The sequence below is a fragment of the Schistocerca serialis genome, chromosome 9, assembly GCF_023864345.2.
Source record: "Schistocerca serialis cubense isolate TAMUIC-IGC-003099 chromosome 9, iqSchSeri2.2, whole genome shotgun sequence".
NCBI classification, from domain to species: Eukaryota; Metazoa; Arthropoda; class Insecta; order Orthoptera; family Acrididae; genus Schistocerca; species Schistocerca serialis.
The window spans coordinates 310,970,991-310,993,894 of NC_064646.1; the positions used below are offsets into that span (position 1 = coordinate 310,970,991).

The 22,904-nt window shown below is 45.0% G+C and overlaps 1 protein-coding gene across 1 annotated transcript; it reads left to right on the forward strand.

The window, feature by feature from the left end:
- Positions 1–1,276: 1,276 nt before the first annotated feature.
- LOC126419572 (trypsin delta-like) lies at positions 1,277–18,887 on the forward strand. The gene is made up of 2 exons (XM_050086760.1): positions 1,277–1,642; positions 18,486–18,887. Exons 1-2 carry the CDS (start codon positions 1,277–1,279, stop codon positions 18,885–18,887), a joined length of 768 nt encoding a protein of 255 aa, XP_049942717.1.
- The last annotated feature ends 4,017 nt before the right edge of the window (positions 18,888–22,904 follow it).

The following is a 22,904-nucleotide window of genomic DNA, read 5'->3' on the forward strand; positions in this document are numbered from 1 at the left end:
TTTTCTTCTGTAAAGTATAGATTTCGGCTTTTACACCATTATCGAGCTCAATGTTCTTAGACCATTAACATAATTTGACCAATACACAGTCCAACTTATTCACTTAACACTGATATAACGTTTAAGCAAACGTTTTGAACTATGTATTTGTCACCCTGCAGAGTACACAACAAAATTGTGTTAATGGTATAAGAACATTGTGTTCGATTGTGGCGTGAAAGCCGAAATGTAGATTGTGCAGGAGAAAAATACAATAATATACAGTCAAATGGCGGTTATCGTTTAAAAAGAATGTTGCATGTCTGTGGATCAGTACCACTGAGAACTCTTTATCTTCTACTTGTTTGCAATGAAGATTTCCTTGTTTCCGAAGTCGTCATCTCACTTGCAAATGGTTCCTTTTGACACACTAACTAATGCTGAAATTACATGCTGTGTATGGACTGCTTTACGGATGATATCCAACAGTAAAAGTCTCTAAAACAATCTTTGTGGCTCTTCGTTAAAAGCCGTATCCCAAGAGTACACTATGCTTGTGAGTAAGTCAGAACATCTCCGACTGGTTAAGAGTCTAATGTACAGCAAGCATTTTATTTTGAATCATGGATCTGTTAGTAGTAGATGGTAGTGGTTTCGTATATAGTTTTGAGGGGAAGTCTCTACGGCTATTTACGGCGACTGATCAACTTTTTTCCGGCTTTTTGTTTTCATGATTATTTATTTTCGCTAGATCTGTACTCAATGTAATAGTACACTAACGATGAAGTTATTTGACAGAGAAATGCTTCGGTGGAAAACTGTTTACAAAGGTTGGGTGTTTAAAGCAGAAGCGGAAAAGAAATAAAGCGGAAACGAAAAATAATGATGTTTTTTCTGCTAAAAGGGAGAAAAGAAACTGAAACAATGAACGTAGCATGGAATAACTCTCAGAGTACACTAGTGTAGTGTGAGATAAGACTGCGAAGAAGATAGCCACTTGTAAGATTAACAACTGACGTTCGTTTGTTGAACAAAGGACGTTGGTCCGAACAAACACGAAGATTTCAGCAGATGTATGTCTGCGTGATTTAAAAACATTCTGCAACCAGTTAGTATGTGCGTCATAGGTGACATTGACCACTGATTTTATCGGGATCTGGAAGCCCTTAAATAGCTAATATAGCTTGACAGCTCTCAAGCACACAACACTGCAGACGAGAGATAAGGAGCCATTCTTGGCTGGTACAACTGAATATATAGACTGGCGACTCGTCACGTTACAGTCGCCTTTCCCACAATGCTGCGCCTCGTCCTGTGGTTTACGTACATGCTGGGCTCTGCTGTAGCCTTGCCAGCACCCGACAGACTCTGGAGCAGGGGAAGTAGCAGGGTCATTGGGGGATCCGACGCCGACATAGCTAACTACCCCTGGCAACTGGCGTTCGAGTTTAGCGGTTCGCTCCACTGCGGAGCGTCCATCATCAGTTCCAACTGGGTGCTGACGGCCGCTCACTGTGTGGATGGCTATAGTCTCCCTCTCATGAGTTTCCGAGCTGGCTCGTCAACTCGAGAAAGTGGTGGCACCGTCCTTCAAGCCTCATCTGGCTACATGCACGGATCTTTCAATGCCAGATCACTGGATTACGATATTGCTGTTATACAGGTGAGTGGAGCTGGACGGAGCTGTTGTATTTCGGATGCTCGTAATCCAACCAACCAAATTAATTCCATTACTGATACTTATCCAACAGACTATCCAGAGCAGGACTCCTTCGACCACGAAAACTCATATAAGTCTTCCATTAGGTGTGGGTTAAGGCAATGATGTTTGCTCTTTGGCATTCGGTAGTTTCAGAGATCTACATCGGAGTTAATATCTGCGGACTTTGCTGCCTACTTCGGGTATGTGATTTCTCCTGAATGTTCGTCACGTTAAGCAGTAATACTTCATTGGTACTTGGTGATCTTTGTAGACAGGGCAGTTCAAACAACAACAACGACGATGGTTTGAGCATCATGTGGACGTGTCTGTTCTGGATGTATATGAGCAATCCCGCAAGAAGTATCCTAGTCTACGATGTCCGAAATTCTCCTACAGCCTGAAACGCGACTTCCTTAAATTAGACATTTTCTCTTCTGTGTATTGCACTTGCTGTTTTTATTCCTTGACTTTAATAAATCAACACCTTTGTCTGCGTAAAACATATAAATGCAACTGAGATCTCAGATCCAATTTACACGTACAGCAATTCCGAAGCAGTGTTACCAAAACTAGTTCTACAACGATGAACCTCTCAAGCAGCTTTTGCGTAGTGGTGGAGCCATTTGTAACCTCGAGCAAGATTAGACATTGCTGGATCATGATAGTCCTTCGGCCGTAGTTATAACGTAGAGTCAGCTCCACGAGAAGGTGTACGCCATAATTTTGAATGTAACATCCGCAGTGACATCTCTGGTAATGGTCTCGAATCTGTAATCAATGCGCTTTTGCACAGTGTATAGATAAACAATGTGAGAGGTGAATGTTTTGTTATGTCGGCTGTAGTTTAAAATAAGTGCGAAGTATCTGATGTGTCACTTATTTATAAGCTGGTACATCTGCCTAATATCGTGTACGGCCCCCGGTAGCACGCAGAAGTGCCGCACACGACATGACATGGACTCAACTGATGCCTCAAGTGGTTGTGGAGGGAACTGGCCCTGTGAAATCCTCCTCTCGTTTACGGAATTGCACTTTGCCTTCGCTGACTACTTCTGTTTCACAAGCACAACTGCTTGCCGCCTTGCATCTCTGCCGTTACCGTGTTCGTGTTGAGGCCCATTGAACTCTGAATTCTTCCAGTGGTATTATTTACACTAGGCTGCTCGACGGTTTGACGGAGGCCGAAATCCAATCAGACCTCCCCGATCAGGATGTCATTGCCATTCATCGGGAGATTAGACAGGTTGATTCCTCCTTATTGCAAACCAACATTCATTTTCTCACCTTTGATAGAGTGGTGCTTCCGTCCAAGATCAAAGCAGGCTATGAAATTATCACAGTCGAATCGTACATTCTGAACCCCGTGGTAGGGATGCCCACCAGGGAGATTGTCCGCCTCATTCTCACCGCTGTATCAACCGCACTGGCGGCGATGCCACCTCCTCTCGGGATTGTCCGGTGCGTCTTGATGAGCGGAATGCCCAGGTGATCTGGATAAAGGAAAAAAGTGCGTTACTCACTCTCTCGCAGTTTATTGGCTACTCGCAAACCCTGCGTTCTCCCATCTGGCACTCATCTGTTCTTGCTACCTCTCGTCCCATGAAGGACATGGCCACACAGACATGCGACATCACATTTGGCTGTGAGGTTGTGAAATCGCCCACTGTCAAGGAATCATCGCGATCCCCTCGTCCAGCTGTGCAACAAGCAATCAAACTCTCACCTCAACAGGTGAAGCCTCCAGCTACACAACCGGTAGACTGGAAAGGACAGGAGGAGTACTCCCGTGAAGGCTTCCTACGTACCTCCAGCCAACAAACATCTGAGTCCTCTGCTAACCGGAAAGGCTCGAAGGTCCAACAAAGGCAAACGGTGTTCTCCTTTACCGACTCTAAGATCCTCTTCGACGGTGTGGTGTTCTCCTTTACTGACTCTAAGATCCGCTTCGACGGTGTTGCTACATGATACCTTATCCCGACTGCCCTCCATATCGCCGGTGCCCACCACCAAACGTATTTATGCTTTGGACTTCACAGACCGATAGCACAAGCAAGCCGTTGCCTCTGCGGACCTCACAGAGCAGGATTCTCCTGCCTTTTTGCCCTGTAGCTGCCAGTCTTCGCAGGCTGTCACTCGGCAGCCGCCAAGGTGACACCCCTTCAGTTCTTTCTCGTCATGACTCTCCTCCAATGGAACGTCCATGGCCTTCAGTGCCACAAAGAGGTTTTACACCTGCTTTTAGCATCGCAGAGTCCCCTTCTATTCTGTTTTTAGGAAACGTAATTGCAGCCTCACGACCGCTTTGAGGTCGGCATTCCATCTCATGGGGGCGTCATGCAGCTCATATGGGATGATGTTAATAGTCAACCCATCTCCCTGACTACCTACCTTCAAGCTGTTGTAGTGCGCCTTTACATTCCTCATCTGACTTTTTCCCTCTGTACCATTTACATCCCTCCGTCATTCAGTGTCCTCAGGACAGATTTCCTTCAGCTTACTGGGCAGCTACCTCCCCCCTTTCTGCTACTCAGTGACTTCAATGCTCATCATTCCCTCTGGGGTTCTCCCAGAACCTGTTAGAGAGCTGCCCTCTTGGCTGATCTTAATCAACTCAATGTCCTTCACTGGAGCACACACATTCTTTGCCGACTCTTCGCACACCTATTCCCATTCGGACCTAACCTTCTGCACAACCCAGCTTGCCCGTGGTCTTGAGGGGTCCGTTCTTTCTGACACCTACTCGAGCGACCATTTCCCATGTGCTATCCGTTTGCTGACTCCTACCCCATCTGCGTACACACCCAAATGGCAGCTTACAAAGTCTGACTGGTGGCTTTACTCCTCCCTAGCGAGCTTCGAAGAACAAGATCGGAGATGACCAGGAGGAATACCTCACAAACGTTATCCTTTTTTTTTTTTGGTCATCAGTCTACTGACTGGTTTGATGCGGCCCGCCACGAATTCCTATCCTGTGCTAACCTCTTCATCACAGAGTAGCACTTGCAACCTACGTCCTCAATTATTTGCTTGACGTACTCCATTCTCTGTCTTCCTCTACAGTTTTTGTCCTCTACAGCTCCCTCTAGCACCATGGAAGTCAACATCTCATGTCTTAGCAATGTCCTATCATCCTGTCCCTTCTCCTTATCAGTGTTTTCCACATATTCCTTTCCTCTCCGATTCTGCGTAGAACCTCCTCATTCCTTACCTTATCAGTCCACCTAATTTTCAACATTCGTCTATAGCACCACATCTCAAATGCTTCGATTCTCTTCTGTTCCGGTTTTCTCACAGTCCATGTTTCACTACCATACAATGCTGTACTCCAGACGTACATTCTCAGAAATTTCTTCCTCAAATTAAGGCCGGTATTTGATATTAGCAGACTTCTCTTGGACAGAAATGCCTTTTTTGCCATAGCGAGTCTGCTTTTGATGTCCTCCTTGCTCCGTCCGTCATTGGTTATTTTACTGCCTAGGTAGCAGAATTCCTTAACTTCATTGACTTCGTGACCATCAATCCTGATGTTAAGTTTCTCGCTGTTCTCATTTCTACTACTTCTCATTACCTTCGTCTTTCTCCGATTTACTCTCAAACCATACTGTGTACTCATTAGACTGTTCATTCCGTTCAGCAGATCATTTAATTCTTCTTCACTTTCACTCAGGATAGCAATGTCATCAGCGAATCATATCATTGATATCCTTTCACTTCCTATTTTAATTCCACTCCTGAACCTTTTTTTTATTTCCATCATTGCTTCCTCGATGTACAGATTGAAGAGTATGGGCGGAAGGCTACAGCCTTGCTTACACCCTTCCTAAGACGAGCACTTCGTTCTTGATCGTCCACTCTTATTATTCCCTCTTGGTTATTGTACATATTGTATATGACCCGTCTCTTCCTATAGGTTACCCCTACTTTTTTCAGAATCTCGAACAGCTTGCACCATTTTATATTGTCGAACGCTTTTTCCAGGTCGACAAATCCTATGAAAGTGTCTTGATTTTTCTTTAGCTTTGCTTCCATTATTAGCCGTAACGTCAGAATTGCCTCTCTCGCCCCTGTACTTTTCCTAAAGCCAAGCTGATCGTCACCTAGCGCATTCTCAATTTTCTTTTCCATTCTTCTGTATATTATTCTTGTAAGCAGCTTCGATGCATGAGCTGTTAAGCTGATTGTGCGATAATTCTCGCACTTGTCAGCTCTTTCCGTCTTCGGAATTGTGTGGATGATGCTTTTCCGAAAGTCAGATGGTATATCGCCAGACTCATATATTCTACACACCAACGTGAATAGTCGTTTTGTTTCCACTTCCTCCAACGATTTTAGACATTCTGATAGAATGTTATCTATCTCTTCTGCCTTATTTGACCGTAAGTCCTCCAAAGCTCTTTTAAATTCCGATTCTAATACTGGATCCCCTATCTCTTCTAAATCGACTCCTGTTTCTTCTTCTATCACATCAGACTAATCTTCACCCTCATAGAGGCTTTCAATGTATTCTTTCCACCTATCTGCTCTGCATTTAACAGTGGAATTCCCGTTGCACTTTTAATGTTACCACCGTTGCTTTTAATGTCACCAAAGGTTGTTTTGACTTTCCTGTATGCTGAGTCCGTCCTTCCGACAATCTTTTTCGATGTCTTCACATTTTTCCTGCAGCCATTTCGTCTTAGCTTCCCTGCACTTCCTATTTTTTTCTTTCCTCAGCGACATGTATTTCTGTATTCCTGATTTTCCTGGAACATGTTTGTACTTACTCCTTTCATCAATCAACTGAAGTATTTCTTGTGTTACCCATGGTTTCTTCGTAGCTACCTTCTTTGTACCTATGTTTTCCTTCCCAACTTTTGTAATGGCCCTTTTTAGAGATGTCCATTCCTCTTCAACTGTACTGCCTACTGCGCTATTCCTTATTGCTGTATCTATAGCGTTAGAGAACTTCAAACGTATCTCGTCATCCCTTAGTACTTCCGTATCCCACTTATTTGCGTATTGATTCTTCCTGACTAATGTCTTGAACTTCAGCCTACTCTTCATCACTACTATATTGTGATCTGAGTCTATATCTGCTCTTGGGTACACCTTACAATCCAGTATCTGATTTCGGAATCTCTGTCTGACCATGATGTAAGCTTATTGAAATCTTTCCGTATCTCCCGGCATTTTCCAAGTATACCTCCTCCTCTTGTGATTCCTGAACGAAACGTGTTACAGAACTCAATTAGTCTTTCTCCTCTATCATTCCTAGCCCCAAGCCCATATTCTCCTGTAACTATTTCTTCCACTCCTTCCCCTACAACTGCATTCCAGTCGCCCATGACTACTAGATTTTCGTCCCCCTTTACTTACTGCATTACCCTTTCAGTATCCTCATACACTTTCGCTATCTGTTCATCTTCAGCTTGCGACGTCGGCATGTATACCTGAACTATCGTTGTCGGTGTTGGCCTGCTGTCGATTCTGATTAGAACAACCCGGTCACTGAACTGTTCACAGTAACACACCCTCTGCCCTACCTTCCTATTCATAACGAATCGTACACCTGTTATACCATTTTCTGCTGCTGTTGATATTACCCGATACTCATCTGACCAGAAATCCATGTCTTCCTTCCACTTCATTTCACTGACCCCTACTATATCTAGATTGAGCCTTTGCATTTCCCCTTTCAGATTTTCTAGTTTCCCTACCACGTTCAAGCTTCTGACATTCCACGCCCCAACTCGTAGAACGTTATCCTTTCGTTGATTATTCAATCTTTTTCTCATGGTAACCTCCCCCATTGCAGTCCCCTCCCAGAGATCCGAATGGGGGACTATTCCGGAATCTTTTGCCAATGGAGAGATCATCATGACACTTCTTCAATTACAGGCCACATGTCCTGTGGATACACGTTACGTGTCTTTAATGCAGTGGTTTCCATTGCCTTCTGCATCCTCATGTCGTTGATCATTGCTGATTCTTCCGCCTTTAGGGGCAATTTCCCACCCCTAGGACAAGAGAGTGCCCTGAACCTCTATCCGCTCCTCCGCCCTCTTTGACAAGGCCGTTGGCAGAATGAGGCTGACTTCTTATGCCGAAAGTCTTCGGCCGCCAATGCTGATTATTTATCACAATTTAGGCAGTGGCGGGGTCGAACCCGGGACCGAAGACGTTTTGATTATGAGTCAAAGATGCTACCCCTAGACCACGGGTACTGCTGCACAATGTTCCGTTCCTCGCACTTCCTCTTTACCACACCGTGTCCCAGTTCCTTGGTGGACTGAGGCATGTTGCGACGCAATTCGCGCGCGGAGATGTGCCCTCAGCGTTTTTAACCGTCATCCTAAGATGGCAAACTGTATTCATTATAAACAGACGCGTGCAAAGTGTCGTCACGTTCTTCGGGATAGCAAAAAAGCTAGCTGGATTCCACTCACTAGTTCTTTTAACAGTTCCACCTCTTCCTCTGTCGTGTGGGCCAACCTCATATGGCTCTCCGGGACCAACATTCATTCGCCAATTTCAGTATCAGAGATGCCTTTGCTATCTGCTACACCTATACCTGGGCAGTGGGCACGTTTCCCGGACGTTGGTGTGAAGAAATAGTCATACCCATACCGAAGCCCAGTAAGGACAAAAACCTTCCTTCTAGCTACTACCCTATTTCTCTCACCAGCTGTATATGCAAGGTGATGGACCATATGATTCATGCCCGGCTGGTGTGGTGGCTTGAGGCTCATAATTTAGTAACAACTGCACAGTGTGGATTTCGAAAGAGCCGTTCTGCAGTCGGCCATCCCGTTACTTTGGTTTTCTGCAGAAATCCAAAACTGTGCCCGTTTTCCCGATTTTGAGAAGGCCTTCGACACCTGCTGGAGTACTGGTATCCATACTCTTTACAGGTAGGGCTTCCGTGGGCGCCTGCCCCATTTCCTTCAGTAATTTTGAAAAGCCCGAGTTTTCAGGGTGTGTGTGGGATCTGCCTTATCGGACACCTTTACCCAGGAAACCAGTGTGCTTCAGGGTTCCATCTTGAGCGTCGTCCTCTTTGCTATCACCATTAACCCTTTAATGGCCTGTCTTTTTGCTGACGATTTTGCCATGTGTTGCAGTTCTCCACGGACCTGTCTCATTGAGCAGCGTCTTCAGCGATGTCTTGATCGTCTTTACTCCTGGAGCATCGACAACAGCTTTCGTTTTTCCTCTGACAAAACCGTCTGTATGAATTTCTGGTGGTGCAATTGTTTTCCCACACCATCATTACATCTTGGGCCTGTTGCTTTCCGTTCGTTGAAACTACGAAATTGCTGAGGCTCATGCTCGACAGGAAACTCTCTTGGTCCTCCCATGTGTCTTACCCGGCAGCCCGCTGTAAGCGGTCCCCCAATGTCCTACGTCTCCTCAATGTTACTTCCTAGGGTGCAGATCGAACAACCCTCCTCTATTTGTACTGGTTCCTTGTCTGTTAGAAACTAGACTATCGGTGCTTTCCTTATGCGTGTGCATGTCCGTCCTCCTTGCAACATCTCAACACTATCCACCATCGTGGCATCCGTTTCGCCATTGGAGCCTTTTACACCAGCCCAGTTGAGAGTCTGTATGCTGAAGCTGCTGAACTATCACTGTCCTGCCGCTGTGACTTTCTCCTCAGCAGGTAGGCACACCGTTTGTCTGCCATACGTGGCCGCCAATCCTCCTTCTTGGATGATTCTTTCGATAGCCAGTATGAGGCGTGTCCCATTTCTCTGTTACATCCTGAAGTCCACTTTCGACACTTCCTCCGGCAACTTAACTTCACACTACCTGCTACTTTCCCGGTGGGTGTGAACCCTCCACCACCTTGGCTTCATGACGCGGCCCATGTTAATTTTGGCCTTCGTTCGCTTCCTAGGGACACTATTCCTACCTCGCTCTATCGTCCTCAGTTTCACAACCTTCCCATGGAAATTCGCGACAGTACCTTTGTGTTCACTGAGGGGTCTCGGACTGACCGCGGTGTCGGGTGTGCCTTCGTCACCAGCGCCAAAGTTTTTCGATATTGTCTTCCGGCACACTGCTCTTCGCCCTGTATCAGGGCATGGAGTACATTCGGGGACACAGACTTTTCAAATGTGTCGTCTGCTCAGACTCTCTCAGCCCCTTTCAAAGACTAGGTGCACTGTACGCTGTCCATCTCTTAGTGCAGAGGGTCCAGGAAAACTATCACTTGCTCACTCTTGGTTGGGCCACTGTGATCTTTGTATTGGTTCCTGGTCATGTCGGTCTGCCAGGAAACGAGGCTGCTGACGCTGCTGCCAAAAGTGCAGTCCTCGTACCTCAGCCCACACGTTCCTATATTACCTCCAATGATCTCTGTGCTGCAGTCTGTCAGGAGGTGGTGGCACTTTGGCATCGCCATTGGTCCTCCCTTAATGGGAATAATCTCCGGGTTATGAAGCCTCTCCCAGCGTCTTGATCGACCTCCTCTTGGCACTCCCGTCGGGAGGAGATCATTTTAACAAGGTTGCGTGTTGGATAATGCACTTTTAGCCATCGTCACTTTTTAACTGACGCTGCCCCACCACTTTGTACACATTGCTCCCAAGTTTTAACTGTCCGCCACTTCCTGACGGATTCCCCATATTTTAAACCATTTACGTTCCCGCTTTGGTTTGACGTCTGAGCTGTCAGCCGTTTTAGCAAATGACGTGAGAGCTGTCAAATGGTTCAAATGGCTCTGAGCACTATGGGACTTAACTTCTGAGGTCATCAGTCGCCCGAGGCAGGATTCGAACCTGCAACCGTAGCGGTGGCGCGGTTTCAGATTGTAGCGCCTAGAACCGCTCGGCCACCCCGGTCGGCTGCGGGCTGTCGTCCGCGTTTTACTTTTTATACGTCTTAGCAGTATGGCGAAGGTCATTTAAGTTTTAATTGTGGACCTTCTTTTCTGTATGGTGTCTTTTGTAGTCCTTTGCCCACGTCCCTGTTTTTAGCTGTCTTCTCTTAAGTCAATTGGGATTGAAGCATTGTTTTTCTTAACTCCTCTTTGTCTTCGTGTTCTATAGTTTTGACGTGGGCGTCTATGATCCAAGTTGTTTTTGTGCCCTAAAACAAAGCAAACAAACAATCTACAGCCGTCCATATTTGCGAAAGTGTTGCCGGTGCCGGATTTTATGCACAAACTGATCTCCCGTCTATACATCATAAACATTTCATGGGATTCATTCCACGCGATCTGGGTGGTCAGACCTTTCACTCCAATTCTCAGACCGTGCGGTTCTAGGCGCTGCAGTCTGGAGCCGAGCGACCGCCACGGTCGCTGGTTCGAATCCTGTCTCGGGCATGGATGTTTGTGATGTCATTAGGTTAATTAGGTTTAATTAGTTCTAAGTTCTAGGCGACTGAAGGCCTCAGAAGTTAAGTCGCATAGTGCTCAGAACCATTTGAACCATTTTGAACCAATTCTCAGAAAGTTCTTCCACCCAATTAAGAACAACTGTTGCCCAGTGATATGGCGCACTGTCAGCCATAAAACTTAAGTCCATAAATGGCTGCAAATTGTTTCGAAGTAGCCGAACATAACCGTTTCCAGATATTGATCGGTTCAATACGACCAGAGGACTCAGTCCATTCTATATGAACAGCCTACACCATAATGGAACCACCACCAGCTTGCTCAGTGCCTTGTTGTCAACTTGGGTCCATGGCTTCGTTGGGCCTGTGACACACTTGAATCCTACCTTCAGCTCTTACCAAGCGTAATCGGGAGTTACCTTACGAGGCCACTGTTTTCCAGTCGTCTTGGGTCGAATCGATGTGGTCACTAGCCGAGGAAGAGCTCTGCAGGCGATACCTCGCTTTTAGCGAAGGCTCTCACGTCGGTCGTCTGCTGCCATAACCCATTAACGCCAAACTTCACCGAACTGTCCTAACGGATACGTTCCTCGTACGTTCAGCACTGATTTCTGCGGCTATTTCACGCTCTGTTACTTGTCTGTTGGCACTGACAGCTCTATGGAAACGGCGCTGCTCCCGTTAAGTGAAGGCTGTCAGCCACTGCGTTGTCCATGGTTAGGCATAATGCCTGAAATTTGGTATTGACGGCGCACCCTTGACACTGTGGACCTCGAAATATTGAGTTCCCTATGAAAATCCGAAATGGAATGCCCTATGCCTCTATCTCCAGTTACCATTCCGGATTCAAAGTCTGATAGTTCCCGTCGTGCGGCCATAATCACGCCAGAAACCTTTTCACAGGAATTACCAATGTATGAAAGGCATCCTCGCCAACGCATTGTCTTTTCATACTTGCGTACGCGACACTACCGCCATCTGATGTGTGAATATCTTGTCCACGACTTTTGTCACTTCAGTGTAATTTTCGCACAGTCGTGTTGTGAATACCAATAACCCTATATTTACACACATTGGACATCGATATAGACTTTACTAGAGAAAAACTGGAATATACATCTCCTCACACCCCTTGAGTGCGTGGTAGCAAGTTCAGCCAATAGTAAAACTCATTTCAATGTTTTGTGTTAACAATTATGACGGAAAGATATTAGCTGCTAAAGCCCCCCCCCCCCCTTCCGTAAGCATTACAAGGGCGACAAAGAATGAGTGTCCGGGAGGTTCAGAGATGAATCTTCTATGGAATATATGTATTACTCTCCACAAAATGGACATCGTCTCACTGAAAAAACGTTCAGAATCAAACATTAACTGGCACAATGAACACCAAATGAAACATGGCGCGCCATAGTCAACACAAAGTTTCGCTCTATCAAGATCAAAGGCGAACATCTCGGGAATTACATACCGTGCATGACGTTCATCTAGGTATCCACTCTTAAACACTGTATGTAGCATAATATGTGAAACGGGGAGATGAGAGCTGATGGAAAGTGATAGCACGCAAACGAATGTGAAACAGTCTGTCGTGGAGCTTATCGTGAAACATGAGTAACTACAGGCAGTGCGATAAGATGGCTTATAAGCACGGACACACGTGGTTTAGAGGTAGCGTCTTTGGTTGCCAATCCAAACGTTTTACGTCATGGATTCAAACCCCGCCACCGCTTAAACTTTACATAAAAATCAGCATTGCCCATGGGATGGGAAACTTTCCCTAAAGACAGACGAATCAGCAATAATCAACGCAATGAGGATGTAGAAGGCAGTGGGAACCACTGGATTAAAGACACACGTGTATCATCCTTTCGCAAAATAGTCCAGAATAGATGCCTTTCAGACCTCCGGAAGGGGACAGCCAAGGGGAAGACAACTATGAGAGAAAATACAGAATAACCAACGAAATGATAACGTTCTACGAGTCGTGGCGTTGAATCTCAGAAACTTGGACGTCGTAGCGATGTTAGAAAATCTGACAGGGAAAATGCGAAGGCTAGATATAGTGGAGATCGGTGAATGGAAAACCGACGAGGCTTTCTGGTCAGAAGACTATAAGGTAATACAAACAGCAGCAGAAAATGGTATAAAGGAAGTAAGAGTCGTTGTGAAGGAAGGTAGAGCACAGAGTTAGTTACTGTGCACAGTTCATAGTACGGTTGTTCTCATCAGAATCGACACCAAACCAATACCTACAAGCCGGCCGGAGTGGCTGAGCTGTTCTAGGCGCTTCAGTCTGGAACCGCGCGACCGCTACGGTCCATGCATCGGGCATGGATGTGTGTGATGTCCTTAGGTTTGTTAGGTTTAAGTAGTTCTAAGTTCTAGGCGACTGATGACCTCAGATGTTAAGTCCCATAGTGATCAGTGCCACTTGAGCCAATACCGACCACAATAGTTCAGGTACATATTCCGACGTCACAAGCTGAAGATGAAGAGAAAGAAGAAGTATTTGAGGACACTGAACAGGTAATTCAGTATGCAAACGGAGATGAAACTCTAATAGTCATGCGGGGCTGGAGTGTGATTGCAAGGGAAGGCGCGGAAGAACGGAAGAAGGGGTTACGGGAAGATATGGGATTCTATTAGGAGTGAGAGAGGAGAAGGCCAGTAATAAATTTCAGCTAGTAATGGTGAATACTCTGTTCAAGAATCACAAGAGGATGAGGACACTTGGAAAAGGCCGCGACTGACGGCTAGATATCAGTTAGATTACATTGTGGCCAGACAGAGATGCCGATATCACATACTGCATTGTAGTGCGTACCCAGTAGCAGATATAGACTCAAGTCACAATGTAGTAGTGATGAAGAGTACGCTGAAGATTACGGGATTAGAGAAGGATAACCAATATCCAAAGAAGTGGGATACGGAAATACTAAAGAATGAAGAAACATGTTTGAAGTTCTCTAAGGCTATGGATACTGAAATAAGGAATAGCTCAGTAGGCAGTACAGTTGAAGAGTAAAGGACATCTCTAAAAAAACAGTCACAAAAGTTGGAAATAAAAACACAGGTATAAAGAAGGTAAGTGTAAACAAACCGTGGGTAACAGAAAAAATAATTCGGTGAAAAAAGAAAGTGCAAAAATATTCAGGGAAATTTAGAAATACAGAACTACAAGACTCTGAGGAATCAAATACACAGGAAGGGCAGAGAGTCTAAGACGAAATGGCTGCATGACAAATGTGAAGAAATCGAAAAGAAAATGATTGTCGGAAGGACAGACTCAGCATACAGGAAAATCAAAACAACCTTCAATGAAGTTAATAGCAAGGGTGGTAACTTTAGGGTGCAACGGGAATTCCACTGTTAAATGCAGAGGAGAGAGCGGATAGGTGTAAAGAGTATGTAGAAGGTCTCCATGATGGGGAGATTTGTCTGTCGTGGTAGAAGAAGAGACAGGAGTAAATTCAGAAGAGGTAGGGTATACAGTACTAGAATTTAAAAGAGCTGTGGAAGACTTACGATCAAATAAGGCGGAAGGGATATTTAACATTCCATCAGAACATCTAAAGGCTTTCGGGGAAGTGGCAACAGAACTACTATTCACGTACATGTGTAGAATGTATGAATCCAGCAATACATTACCTGACTTTCGGGAAAAACATCATCCACACATTTCTGGAGACTGTAAGAGCTGATAAGTGTGACAATTATCGCACAATCAGCTTAACAAGTAATGCATTCAAGTTGGTGACAAGAATAATACAGAGAAGAATGGAAAAGAAAATTGAGAGTGTGTTAGATGACGATCAGTTTTGCTTTAGGAAATGTATAGTCACCAGACAGGCAATTCTGACGTTGCGGTTGATAAGGGAAGCAAGAGTAAACAAACATCAAGATACTTCCATAAGATCTGTCGATCTGAAAAAATTGTCCGACGATATCACACGGTGCAAGGTGTTTGAAATTCTGAGGAAAATAGGCGTAAGATATAGGGAGCAACGGATAAGGTATGGCATGTACTCGTACAAGAAGAGCCAAGAGGGAACAATACGTAAGAATGGAAGGCCGAGAACGAAGTTCCCGGGTTTAAAAAGTGTAGGACAGGATGTAGTGTTTCGCCCCAATTGCTCAGCCTATTCATCGAAGAAGCAATGATGGAAATAAAAGGGAAATTCGGGAGTGGAATTAAAATTCAAGGTGTGACATGGCTGTCCTCAGTGAAAGTGAAGAATTGCCTGATCTTCTGAATGGAATTAACAGTCTAATAATTACAGAATATGTGTTAAGAGTAAATCGAAGAATGTCGAAAGTAATTAGAAGCAGCAAAAAAGAGAACAGCGAGAAACTTAATATCTGGATTGATACTCACAAAGTAGATGAAGTTAAGGGATTCTACAACGAGGGCAGCAAAATAACCAATGGTGGATGGAGGAAGGAGGACATCAAAAGCAGACTAGCACTGTAAAAGAGGGCATTCCTGGATAAGAGAAATCTACTATCACACATAGGGCTTAGTTTAAGGAAGGATATTCTGGGAACGTACGTTCGCAGCACAATATTGCATGGACTGTTGGAAAACCGGAACAGAATAAATTCTAACGTATGAGATGTGGTGCTACAGACGAACGTTAAAAATGACATAAGGAATGAGGTGGTTATGCGGAGAAGCGGAGACGAAAGGAGTATGTGGAAAACACTGACAAGAAGAATAAGCAGGATGATAGGTTATCTGTTAAGAAATCTGACCAAGATGTATCAATAGTAAACGCCAGCGGGCAAACGGAGTGAGACTTACATTATCCCTGGACCAGCATCCCGAGAAAATCCTCAGTCACTATTTACAAATCCACATGCTAATTTAGTTTCATTGGATTCCCTGATCACAATTGTGAAGGTCCGCCTGTAGCGTCCTCCTATTTACTAGTATTCTCTAGTGCATGAGTAGATAATCACGATGGCTAAAGCTCCTTGGAATTTACACTGACCAGCCAGAACATTAGGGCCGCCTACCTTGTTGACGGCATGTCGACCTGTAGCACGACAACAGCGGCGATGTGGCGTGGCATGGAAGCAGTGAATGTTTCGTAGGTCGCTGGAAGGAGTTGCCATCACATCTGCACTCACAGATTCCTTAATTACCGTAATTTTCGGGGAGGGGGCGATGAACTCCGACGCCACGTTCAATCACATCACAAATGTGTTCGATCGGGTTCAGATCTTGTGAGATGGGGGGCCAGCACCTCAATTGAAACTCCCCACTGTGTTCCTCTAAACACTGCATTGTACTTTTGGCCTTGTAAAATGGAATATTGATAGTCATGAAGGGGTGAACGAGGTCTGCAACCAATGTATCATGCTTCTTCGCCGTCGTGGTGTCTTTCCCGAGCACCACTATACCCATGGACACCAACGTGAATGTCCCCCGGAGCATAATGGAGCCGGCTCCAGCTTTTCTCCGTCCCGCAGTACAACAGTCAAGAAGATGTTCCCTGGAAGACGACGGATTTGCGCCCTCCCTTCGGCATGATGAATAAGGTATCGAGGGTGATCATGTCATGAAACTCTCTGCCACTGCGGCAACGTCCAGTGTCGACGGTACGTGCCCATTGTAGTCGCAGTTGGGGATATCGTGATGTTAATGTTGGCACATGGTTGTGTCGCCGGCTGCGAAGGTCTATCGTTACGAGTGTTCGGTAGACTGTAGGTTCAGACACACTTATACTCTGCACAGCATTCAAAATCTGATGTTAGTTCCGCCACAGTTCGCTGCCAATCCTGTTTTACCAGTCTACCCAGCCTATGACGTCCGACATCCGCGCAATAGCAATATACACAAAAAAAGCTGGCCAGGGCGGCCGAGCGGTTCTAGGCGCTACAGTCTGGAATCGCGTGACCGCTACGGTCGCAGGTTCGAATCCTGCCTCGGGCATGGATATGTGTGACGTCTTTAGGTTAGTTAGGTTTAAGTAGTTCTTAGTTCTAGGGGACTGATGACCTCAGATGTTAAGTCCCATATTACTCAGAGCCATTTGAACCATTTTTTTTGCACAAAAAAAATAGCTCTGAGCACTATGGGACTTAACTTATAAGGTCATCAGTCCCCTAGAACTACTTAAATCTAACTAACCTAAGGACGTCACACACAACCATGCCCGAGGTAGGATTCGAAACTGCGAATGTAGCGCCTAGAGCCGGTTCCAGACTGTAGCGCCTAGAGCCGCTCGGCCACTACGGCCGGCAGCAAGATGCACACATACAGGTTGCGGTAGTACATCGTATAAACACTATAAGATGGCAGTGCGTAGGAGGATTTGTCATTTGCACTCAGGTAGTTCATGAGCAAAGGTTTTCAACTTGATCATAGCTGCATGATGGGAATTAACAGACAATTGACGTGGAATGGTGGTTGGAGCTAACCGCATGGGATATTCCATTTCGGAAAAAGCAAGGAAATTCAATATTCCAGTGTCATGCGTGTGTCATGAATACCAAATTTCAGGTCTTATCTCTCACCAAGGGCAACGCAATGGCCGACGGCCTTCACTTAACGAACGAGTGCAGTGTCATTTATGAAGAATTATCAGTGCCAACAGACATTCAGCATTGTGTGAAATAACCGCAGAAATCAATGTGGGATGTGGGACTCACATATTCTTCCGGACGGGGTGGTGAAATTTCGAGTGGGCTATGGCAGCAGACGACTGACACGAGTGTCTTTGCTAACTCAGCGACAACACCAGCAGCGCTTCTCCTGGTCTCGTGACCATATCGTTGGACTTTGGACGACTGGAAAACCGTGGCGTGATTAGATGAATCCCGATTTAAGTTGGTAAGAGCTGATGGTAGGGTTTGAAAGTGGCGGAGACCCAACGAATCTGTGGACCCAAGTTGTGAACAAGGCACCATAATTGTGTGGGCCGTGTTTACACGGAACGGACGGGGTCCTGAAGCGATCTTTGACTCGAAACAGTTACGTTCGGATACGTGGAGTTCATTTGCAGCCACTCAGGTAGTTCATGTTCCCAAACAACTATGTAAGTTTGACATGTCACATTGCCATAATTGTTTGTGATAATTTTCAAAAACATTCTGGTCAGTTCTGGCGAATGATTTGGCCACCCAGATCCCATCGAACATTAATGGCACGTAATAGAGAGGTAATTTCGTGCGCAAAATCCTGCACCGGCAACACTTAAGCAGTCATGGACGGCAATAGAGGCAGCATAGCTCAATATTTCTGCAGGGGATTCCAACGACCAGTTGAGTCCATACCGCGTAGAGTTACTGCACTACTGCGGGCAAAAGGAGGTCCGACACGATACTGGGAGGTATCTCATGACTTAATCCACCTCAGTGTAGATCGTGCCTTTATGAGAACAGCCATCAGAACATCGCCGCCTAGCGAGTTATTCCAAGACTATAGATGCAGGAAAATTTAAATTTCGCAAGAGTGTCACTATTTATGTTGGCTTTCCAGGTGTCTGGGTCTCTACTTGGCGACAATACACAGGCGGTGGAGCTCGCATCAGACGGATATGACCCCCCGGCTGGTCTGGCAGTGACGGTGACCGGCTGGGGACTCACTGTCACTGGTGGGGAGGCTCCCAGTAATCTCCAGAAAGCGGACATCAGCATCTTGGACCGTTCCACTTGCCGGGACCTCTTTGCGAGTATGAACACTGTGACCGAGCGGATGGTGTGTGCTGGTGAGGCGAGCCACACTGTCTGCAGCGGCGACTCTGGTGGTCCTCTTGTCAGCGGTAACACCCAGGTGGGCATCGTCTCCTGGGGAAACCCAGACGAATGTGAAGCGACTCCCGGCGTGTACACCAGTGTTGGGAACTTACGTTCCTGGGTTCGAGCTCTAACTGGTGTATAACAACCTATGCGGTCTGCTGGTCTGTGTTTTCTACAATGATGTAAACTGTCCTTAACTATTAGTTCTTCTGGGCTGTACCATTTTTTTTTAAATTAAATATGTTGATACGAATTTTCTCTTTAAAAATTACTAATGGTACAACAACAGACAAAAGAGAACAGCCAGGGCAATAGATTATGTTTTCCTACACCGTCCGTCCGAGTCTTATTCCTGTCCAATAAGCCAGCTTCCTACGAAGGCAGCTTGATCTAACAGCTGTGAATAACACATACGCATTTGATCAGTGAGTTGTAAGTCGGTAGTGTTAAGTAGTGGACGAGCGGCCATAATGTGCCAACGTTGTTGTTTCACAGTCGAGCAACATCTCTAGATCAGCTATTCGAGGTATTATCCAGAATGTTTGAAAGAATAGAAAAGTGAATGCACACCCTGATCCCTGAACAAAAACACAAAACACGCGGAAAAAATCACAGTGCGTGAGAGGACTTGGTGATGTAAATACGATCGTACCACAAAACGACACAGGGCAGAAATTCACATGAAGGGTCAACGCTTCGACGCCGTTCAAGCCAGTGTGACACACAAGTTGAACAACATGTTAAGGAGTAGTACTTTCATGACGTTTTCACATGGTTCTATGAAAGTTCTGTGCATTGTACTCAAGTAGGGAGAGATTATGTAGTAAACGTGAAGCATTAAAACAACCATCTTAGACTGACGGGTTAGACTGATCTTCAGTAGAGTGAAACTCCGTGAGAGAAATTAATAAATGAGATTGTGTTCGTGGGGCACAAATACAAACTCTAATAGTAGTCAAAGGATGATCATATATCTGAGTGGAAAACACTTCTAAAGATGTCTGTAACTCCAGATTATGATCATATTTGCATAGACTACCTAAAATAACGAACTATTTACCTTTATATTTGACTGCTCTTTTGTACGATATATCGTAATGACGAGGAACGATCAGTTTACAGAATATTAACTTAATGATATTTAAGCATAACTCTAACCTGGCCATTTACACACGAGTTCACGTAATAGTAAACAATATTTTGTTTAATAATACAAGAATGTCACACTTTTGCACAATAAAGACTACAGATTTCTAGATAAAAGTTCTATGGAATGGATACCAGGGGAAATACGAACTGTATACTATTAGTGACACGCCCCCGCGTCACACGAGTAGCGCAAAGAATTTGCGGCCGAGCGACTTGTCTTATGTAGCATTGATTCTGTTGACTGGCCATTATGTAGAGCTTTAGGTAACTGAATATTAGCTCCAAATTGTAATAGTGATCATATATGCATAGCAAGTAAAACAAACCTTGTTTCATTTAGCCTCCAGAAGAAGCCCTTAAAAGGTATTACTTTTATTTTAATTGTGGTACGGCAGATATTTTCTATGAATTTAGTATATTTATTTGTAGACTACCTTCGTAACGTCTGCAGGCTTAGGTGCAAAAATGAACATACTACGTTTTGATGTTACACATGACAGAGCCACGTACAACCGACCATTTGAGAAGTAATGCACGCTTAGGTCAGCTCCAGCAACGTTCGATATATGCTTTGTTAATTGTCATACCAAAGGCGAGTTTAATAGGGAACTCGAGCCGTTTGAACTGAAAAGATAAGTAGTCTGTGAGTATCATTGGTATTTTTATATGTTCAGTTCCACAGTCAGTTTTTAATACGAACACGATTAAAAACGTTTTAAAATTGGTTATTCGGAGTCTTGTTCTGTTGAAAAATAAAGGGCAGGTTTAAATATCTCAGTAAAACAATAGGTCCGTTGCCGGTCCGAAACCCTTGGGTCCATCTTGCAAGTGATGAGGAATTTGGCGGGGAAGGAGTAATAACCTCACAAATACATTTTCGCTCACCTGGTGATGATACGACGTAAGGGTTGGCATGATCCTCAATGGCAGCGATTGCAAAAATAGGAAAACTATGATGTATGATGAAAAAACTAATATTGCTCCTAGTGACCAATACACCACTTATGAAAGATGGGGTGCCTGCACCATCACTCAAATAACATTTGGGGGATCGTGAAAATCTTTGTAATCTGAGTACTGAAATATGAGAGGAAATATAAATTTGCCCTGCATAGTTGAGAAACTCAACCATTTTTGAACAGCAACAACATCCTGCTTGCAACCATCCAAGAGACAAGATATGCTGATGACCTAGCAAGGGTTAGCGAAAATTGTAAAATTTTTAAGAAAACTGGCCTTCAGACATTCCAATTCCAATCTCAGAGTTTTAGGAACGGCGTTCGAAGATCAGGAAAGTATACTCCGAAATGTTAATTTTGAATCCGTCAGTGAAAGAGTTTTAATAACTATTCAGTTTCCATACACCAACCAATGAAGAAAACAAGAAAAACCGGGTCAATGTAGAAAACGTCTGAGGAGATCTGGAAAACAAGAACAACATAGTTATTATGAGGGGAGTGTTCAGTGCCCAGTTGTAAAAGGAGAAGTCATACCAAAAAGTTATTGGAAACTATCGAACTCATAAGGGAAAAAACACAAATGGCTTAAAATTAGCAGATATATGCAAGTCACTGGATCTTAAAATCATGAGAGAGTATTTTAAAAACCCACCTAGAAAGCAAAAAAACGTGGGTATCACCAAACCCCAGCTTGGGACGGTTTCAGATTGATCATATCGCCATCTCCAAATATTATTTTCAAGAAATAACGAACATAGAGTCAAGAGAGGGATCGAAGTTGATTCAGTACACTACCAAAAGGAGCTTAACATGAGGTTTATTCCAAAACGTAAGCAGATGAAACAAACCATTACGATTAAGAGAATTAATAAAGAAACTTTGCAGAAAAACGAATGTGATTTTCAAAAGACGCTGAGGGAACCGAATATTGATGCCAGTAACTTTACAGAAACAATGAAACACATTGCATGTGAAATGCTTGGGTTGTCCCATGGCTGCTGCCAAGGAGTCGGTAGGTTCTGAAACAGAGACCAAACGAACAAAATTCAAATGTAATATTTGCTAAACTTTTACTTCTATTGGTTTCCAGTGACAATTCCAGATAAATAAACAGTACAAGCCCTCGGGACACGCTGAGTCTGCATATTCACAGTAGTAGCAGGGGCTCAGTGGCAAAGCACAAAGATTAGGACGCGACTTCGACTTTGACTAGACAGGCACAACGTGTGGCGTCCTTGAAGTAGACTCCGAGGCGGAATTGGCAACCAGGGCTGATGAGTGTGTGTCTGGAAGTCGGCTGCAGATTGGTGGTGCAATCACGTGATTACTGCCAATTTCAGAACGTGGGCTGGTTTGGCCCCCTGCCCCATAAATCTCCTAGCCGTCTTCATGTACTAGTGCTGCCGGAAACGACGGCGGGAGAAGGTGTGAGCACAGGTGCCATTGAGGAGGCGGAAGCCGAAAATTGATCCGAGGACATCCTCCTACCCATATCACGACATTCGTCTTGGGACTGACTGTCAACATGAGTTGAAAAACCAATTATAGGGCGCCCACCCACGCTGAGGCGTGGGGCATCTTCTCCCATTGGTAGAGGCGCAGCGGCAACTGCAGTTCCATGGAGGACCTCAGGAATGTGGCAGGGTGGGTGCCCACCTCCCATGGCAAGGTCTGCTGATGCTGTGGTGGCGGTGACGCCGCTGCGCTGACGCCCATGAGCTAAACGTCCAGCGCTGATGGCGTGACACCCTAGGGAAGTGGAGGCGTTGGAGGCTGTGGAGTCCTCATGGGCACTGCAAATGAAGAACTTACGGCTAGAGCAAGCAGCCCATAGAAAGGAAGTTGATTTGGATGGAGTCTGGGAAAGGTTTCCAACAGTGTGCGGCTCTAGAATCTGGTGATAACGTACCGCCTTGTTCCCAGCTCCTGGGCCTGCCAAAACTCTGAAAAAGACCCAATCAATGCACATTAATCTTAAAAGGAACCCGTTGAGGCCGAGGTAATGAGTTCAGTGTTTGTGAGTGTGTTTTGTGTGTGTACTGAACTGGGGA

Excerpts from the sequence above, each read along its gene's own strand:
- LOC126419572 (XM_050086760.1), top strand. The coding sequence starts at position 1,277 with ATGCTGCGCCTCGTCCTGTGGTTTACGTACATGCTGGGCTCTGCTGTA. Across the intron at positions 1,643-18,485 it reads ACGATATTGCTGTTATACAG|GTGTCTGGGTCTCTACTTGG; the intron begins GTGAGTGGAGCT and ends TTGGCTTTCCAG.